General features: G+C 35.5%; 1 protein-coding gene across 1 annotated transcript; it reads right to left on the bottom strand.

Moving 5' to 3' along the window:
• Positions 1 to 837: 837 nt before the first annotated feature.
• Positions 838 to 2,872, bottom strand: LOC113869472 (zinc-finger homeodomain protein 2-like). The gene has a single exon (XM_027505796.1). It carries the CDS (start codon positions 2,726 to 2,728, stop codon positions 1,973 to 1,975), a length of 756 nt encoding a protein of 251 aa, XP_027361597.1. The 5' UTR covers positions 2,729 to 2,872; the 3' UTR covers positions 838 to 1,972.
• Positions 2,873 to 7,012: the final 4,140 nt, after the last annotated feature.

Genomic DNA, 7,012 nt, shown 5'->3' with positions numbered 1-7,012 from the left:
CAAAACAAGCAAAGCATCTTAAACGTGTATTGGTAATACACAGGCTTTGGACTACTTAAGAAGCAAGCTGTCCATAAAAGCATATCCTGCTACTATAATTGAAACATCAGAACTCCTAGAGTGGAATTAGGAAAGGTTACAAAGTAGCACGGTTCTCCATCCTTCCCCAAGTAATCAACCAGGTCCCCCCTTTGGCATGCATATTAAAGCTGAGCCATAAAGCTAGCAACATGCCAGTTACATTCATTAACTAGCTAGTATATATATTTTAAAACTTTTTTAGGTACTCCACCTTCTTAGAGTTTAAGTGCAATAAGTCAACAAGTTCAACCTTGATTGTGAATAAGGGAATGGGCGTAACACATTTTCTAGGGATCCTAATAGATTCTCCCCCCATGCCTCTAAAAACCCAATTGATGGTAGTAGTTGGAGAGCCGCAGAAAAAATATATAAATAAAAGTTGTGTCCGTATTGTACTATATTAATTCTTCTGAAAGATCATATAGCTTGTTTGTTAACTTACTAGAAAGAGAGAGTTGGTCAAACAATGGAAAAATTATTTTCAAAGTGAACAACAGTGAAAAAAAAAAAAACGAAAAATGGGGCGAAAAATGCGAAGCGTGGATCTATAAAACTTGAATTATTTCTCCAACATGAATTTACCCCACCTCTAGATTTGAGTCTGAAAACTTTTGTACCCCGACGCTAAAGAAAACATAGACAAGTACTTCTCAAATTTCATATAACTCGCATGCCATGCAATAAAATAAAATAAATTAGAACAGTCCCTTTCCTCGCCCAGACCCAGGTCACGATGAAGAAGAAAGATCCAACTTAAGAAAATGTTATTGATTGATACAGACAAATATCTGGTTCCGGCCTTCTCCACAATGAATTGAATATACCAACTTAACAAAGCGTTGGTGATTTCTCATTTGTGATAATAATGAACAAAGAAATTCTTATGTATGCGATTAATGCCCTATGTACTCTAAAGTTTAATTACAAAGGGAAATCTAACATATATCTAAAACTATATTTTTGCTTTGTATAAATTAAAATACGTCGAATACTATACAAAGGGAAATCACCAAAGCTAGTGAGAATAAAGGAGAAAGAAAAAACAAATAGGAATCCGAAAAAATTGAAAATGCATGATGATGATGGTGAAATCAGACACTAGGACGAAGATGTTTCTCACTTTTTTCAGTGCGAGGGAGGGGCCAAAAAGCTTTGCCGTTGGCCAAAGAAGAAGTGAAAGAGGCAGAGACAAGCAAAGACGTGTAGAAAGACATGAAAAACGGAAATGCAGGTGAGAACGCATTGATGCTTCCGAGAAAGTTCCTGCTTCCTACAACTGTCTTAGGATAGAGTATCAGTATTTAGACAAACAAACTAGAGGTTTAGCCTCATCGTCATCCAGTTTCAAACTCCAAACAAAATCTTCATCATCTCTCTGTACAGCTGATATCGTCCACGCAAAAAGAGATTCCAAACGCATCGCCACCGTTACCACAACACCTACCACGACAACATTTGCTAATACTAGCACATGTGGCATAAAAAAACAAAAACTGATTTTGACACTGAAATAAAAATAAAACAAAAATTACTTCACCAACAATAATATTATGCTCTAATTGAGGTAAAACCTTGCCTACATGCTCAAACACTAACACAGCCAAACCTTTTTCTCAAATGAGAAGAATATAAAAATAGAAAGAAACCCTAAAATCATTTCGCTGAACTATAGTACTAGGCTTTTACAATATCAGCAACGCAAGTTCCCCACCGTCCAACGCCATAATACTTAACCAATATACATTACTCCCGGCTCAGAAATGAAGAGAGAAAGAGCCAAAAGTTCACCATTGATGCAGCGTAGTGAGAGAGAGAAGGAAGCACACCCCAGATGAAAAAATTATCAATTTTTTTGGTTTATTTTATCTGGGGTTTTAGTTGGTTTAATTTGCTAGGGCTTCTTACCAAGAGTGTGTTTGTTGTTATGCATCCAAACCTTGAGAACTTGACGCTTAACCCCAGTTTCGTTACAGAACTCTTGGACAACAGATTCGTCGTGCTTCTGAATCCTCCACCCCAACCTCTCCGCGAACTCTAGCATCTTGTCCTTTTGCTCCGGCGTGAACTTCGTTCTGAACCTCTTCTTCGACCCTCCACCTCCTGCACTCGGGTTCGAAACATCCTCCTGCTCCTCCCTCGTGCTCTGGGTCCCTCCGCCGCCGCAGCCGCCGGACGTCGACGGCAGCGCCAGCGCCCCCCTCTGCTGTCCCCCCACGTGCAGGTAACCCGACGGCATTCGGTAATACGCCGCGAACTGCGGCGGCGGCGGCGGAGCGTGGGGGTGCGGATGGTGCGTGAGCAAGAATGGGTCTCCGGCGAGCGTGGGGGCGTCGGTCTCCTTGCGATGGAAATTGCGGTGGCAGTTGCAGGCTGCGCATTTGAGAGCGTCGAGCGTGCCTTCTGTTCCCGCCGCGATGAACTCGCCGCAACCGTCGAGGGCGTGGCCTCCGATGCCGACGGCGTGATTCTTGAGGCACTCCCTGTACCTTGCCTTGACGGAACCAGTGTTATTCCTCACGGGCTGAGCCAGCATGATTGCTTCTGCCCCACCCGGCATCTTCATCCGGGTGTTGGGCAGCGAGTCGTAACTCGCTCCTCCCACACACAGCTCTTCCTCTTGCTCCTCTTGATCTTCCTCGAATTCCATTCCACAACAATTGTGAAGTTGTAATCAATACTATAAGTCTTGTGTTGGGTAATTTGAAATTTGAACAAAGAAGAGAAGAAGAAGAAGAAAAAGAAGGGGTTCTTACTCTCTCTTTGTTTTGGTTCTTTCTTTGTCCAAAGGTATTCGTTGATATACTTTTGCGGTTCTCTGTTTTCTGAGGCCACGACAATTTAGAGCATATACAACTCTCTCTTTCTCTCTCTCTATTTGTCTACATCATCACCTTCCACCGGCTATGTCCGGTCACTCTGTAATTTTACCTCTCCCGGATGAATACGGAAATTTAACCGCGAAAAGTTTTCACTCTCGGTGACAGTAGTACTCTGTCCTCAGAGCAGCACCGGCATGAGCCGAGGACGAATCACAAAAAGGAAAATAAGAACCGTTTTCAAATGGAAGTATATATATTTTTTTATGGGTTATGTTAACCGTGATATGAAGGTAACGAAAAAAAGATAAAATATTAAGTTCTTATAATTTACAGATTAATTTTATTTTTTTCGTATCTATGTTAAATTTAATACATTTATAATTTTAGATAATACAAATTTTAATAAAATAGCTATTGTTTATTATTTTTTACATATATTTGAATACATTTTAAAAATGGTTTAAAGATAAGTCAAGCATTGAAGAGTGAAGACAGAACAAAAATATGCTACGCGCTTCACCCAAACGCCAATGACAAACACTGAAACAGAAACCCTACGAGTTAATTTTAAGGTGTTCCAGAGGGCACGCATTCCCGTACCTGAAACAAACTGACGTAGGATGGGGCCCGTTCTGGGAGGCGCGTGGGCGGCGCGTGTGACTAATGGAGCAGAATTAGAAGAGATTTTCAGTTTGTTCCCACATAGGAGGGATCAAGTAGGGGCGGGGCCAGGGTGAGTGCGTGGTGATAATGTTGTAGTTGTAGTATGCTCTTGGGAGTGTAATTTTAGAACCATTTTATCACCTGAATTATTAAAAGTTAATATCGCAATATTATAGTACATAATAAATATTTTGATTATTTATTTACTTGTATAAATATATTTTTTAAATAGATTTCAAAATAAAATAATACCTTAAAGTATTTTGAATATGGTGTTCAAAAAACATTCTTCCCTGAGAACCGAAACAGAATTCAAGAGACGGATACGATAGCAGTGGTATGAGTCTAGAGCGTAGATGAGGAAGAAAGTGACATGGGAATTAATAATTATTACATAGGAAATAAAAACGTAAATTGTCGGCATAAAGTCTGCTGTTGCTACGTGCGGTCTTCTCCGACATTGGTGACGAGCTTTTGGCGTCAACATGCACTTATTCACTTGGCGAAATTAATTTAAAACATTTACTGTTACTAACCGAAAAATAGTTGGTGCTCTACGGACTGCACCTTATAAATAGCACAACATAAGAGAGAAATAATAAATATAATAAAAAAATAGTAAAGGATGCTATATAAATATGAGGTTATTTGGGTGTGTAAAAATTAAACTTGATAATAACGAGGGCTTAAGAGTATTAGTTAAAGTTTGAGGTGAAATGAATAGTGAGATTGGATGGACTTTGGGCATCTTGATAAACAACGAAGTCGCATTTTGAGATGCTGGAACTAAAAGGACTCAAGTTTAAAGGGGAACGATGTTATGGGGTCAGCATCTCTCCACCAACTAAAGACACCCCCTTGACTGGCGTGTGAAACTGGATAAGAATGCAAAGGAGGCATATCACAATCCAGAGAAAGCCTTAATAAGAAGCCGTTTGTCTTTCTCAATCTCTGGAAAAGACCACCCAAGCTTACTCAAACTTATAAAGCCGGCATGTTGTTTCTCGTCTTCTACATACACTACAATAAAAGGATTTTTCATTGTTCCTCTTCATTTTATTATTCTACAATTTTAATTAGACAAATTATGTTCTATCAAGTTTTAAGTTTTGCAAATAAAACAGTACAAGTTACAAATAATTTGTTGTCGATAATAATTCGCAGTTCAATTCAATATCATTTTATATACAAGGAACACTATAAGCCTATACATTGAATAAACTATATCACTATTTTCATTTCTCAATCTTTTGCTTATAAAAATACTAACTATGGAATAAGTTTAGAGTATATATACGTATAACGGAGTTTGATTGAGCATTTTAGCAAAATATATCTTGTGGGTATGTTTGGAAGGAATTTTTTTGAAAGGAAGGAAGTAAAAGATATATTTCTAATTTTTAACAAAATAATTACATATAATTTATAATATCAAATAATTATTAATACATTGAATTTATGTTAATATATCAATTCTTAAGTGTCTTTAAAAAATAATTATAACTTGTTAACATACTTTTTCTAATAAATAAGTATATGTATAGTAGCAACTATGCAACTATTTTTTTAATGAAATATGTCAACAAACTACACTTTCAAATATTTTTTAAAATGATAATTATAATTTATTAAAATATTATTTTTAAAAACTAAATAAATATTTAGTAGTAAACTCTATATATATAATATCAAATGTTAAATTTAATAATAAATTTATATTATTAAATATTATTATTTTTTAGTTATTAATTCTTGTAACATTGTTGTAAAATATTGGATACATAGTTTTATATAATTCATGTAATTTAATAGTAACTAATTTAATTTTAAATGATATATCGTCCACTAAAAAAAAATACAATAGTGTATTAATAAATTTTAAAACAATATAAAATTTATATTTTTAATGTAATTTTTTTTAAATTTAATAGTTATGTTAATAAAAAAATTAATGAAAATGTTATTTGATTAAATTTGATGCCTAAGATGTAGTTTTGTCCCCCACATATATTAAAGGAAGGTTACAATTTTGATTGTTGGAAAGACAAATAGTCGGAGACAAAAATCGGGAGAGAGACTGTTGATTATGAATCAACACTCTACCTTCAACAAAACCTAAACATGGTTAGAGCCAAATTAAACCCTAATATTTGTTTAAAAATCTTGAGTTTACTCTGCAACTAAGAAGTACAACTGTTGAGCTAATGATAAGCTCTCAATTCCATCATACATCATAAACCTAATCATATCGTGTAATAAAAAGAATTGTTTCTATTTTATCAGCTTGATTCGGTTTTTTATTATTAATCTTCATTTAACATATTAATGAACTAAATATTAAACCTCGCTATCAGATACTTTAATCTTTACTGAAACAAGTTAATTTTATTTTCCTCTTATTATTTTTTCCAATTGTTTTTCATATCTAGTTAAAATCTTTAGTTTACCACGCGTATAATTTAACCTGTAACTATTGTGAATTGGAACCATAACAGGCTCGAAGCCGCTGCTGCTGCCTTGACACACATTTCTTCCAATTTAACCACATTCCCAGTCAAGAAGAGGAATAAAAATTAACCGCTACGAAATTCAATTTTTACGGTGCCAACAAACGAATACTGATATTTATTTTCTACGTTCCTAGATAAAACATACAATTGTATGCATAAAAACGTAAAAAGAGCAGGTATTTTGTTTTTACTGTGTGACCATATTTGTAATTAGGAAGAGAATATAAATTAGATTGATGACTTACATATATACTTTATATATACATTAATACAGCAATTACATATAATAATATAGCAACCCAAAACAAGGACATGCAGATTTCCCCCGAAAAATTATTTGTCTACTTTAAGCGGTTTCTGACTTCACCATTTTTGTCTGGACTTTCTAGTGCCTTCAATTATCCAATTTCCTAATTGTGTTAATAAGAAAAGAAGAAAGAAAAGAACTGTTTTGGAAATGGGAGGTGATGGGCAGTCTAATCACATCAAAATCTGGGAACGGCCCCCAATAATTGATGCAGAAAGGGGCACCATGACTACTTGCTCTGTTAACACCAAGTCTTGAACCACCCCTGCCCTTGGATCAAATAGCCATCAATCATCCCCATATATAGCTTTAATTATGATTTTATTCTCTTTCCAAATATTTTTACTTTCAATATGTGTTATAGGCCAGATAATGTATTTTGGACGCCTCAAGGTGGAAGATATTATTCAGTCAAAAGGGTCTTTTGCTAAGATAATTGTTATCCCCTCAAGGGCTCGTGTCATTAACTGCATCCATTGTCGCTTTGCAAATCGCAAACAAATTAAAATAGCCAAGCATTTTAACTTTCTATCTTGTCACTGAGTCAGAGGGACTTAGCAAAGTAAGTTAAAAGAATAAAGCATTCAACTATCCACGATAATCAGTACTACACGACTAGGGGGCTTTGTCCT

The sequence above is a fragment of the Abrus precatorius genome, unplaced genomic scaffold (genome assembly GCF_003935025.1).
Source record: "Abrus precatorius isolate BTA unplaced genomic scaffold, Abrus_2018 Scaffold6, whole genome shotgun sequence".
In the NCBI taxonomy this organism is placed as follows: Eukaryota; Viridiplantae; Streptophyta; class Magnoliopsida; order Fabales; family Fabaceae; genus Abrus; species Abrus precatorius.
The sequence above is the reverse complement of the archived record's forward strand: the minus strand, read 5'-3'. Positions and strand labels throughout refer to the sequence as shown.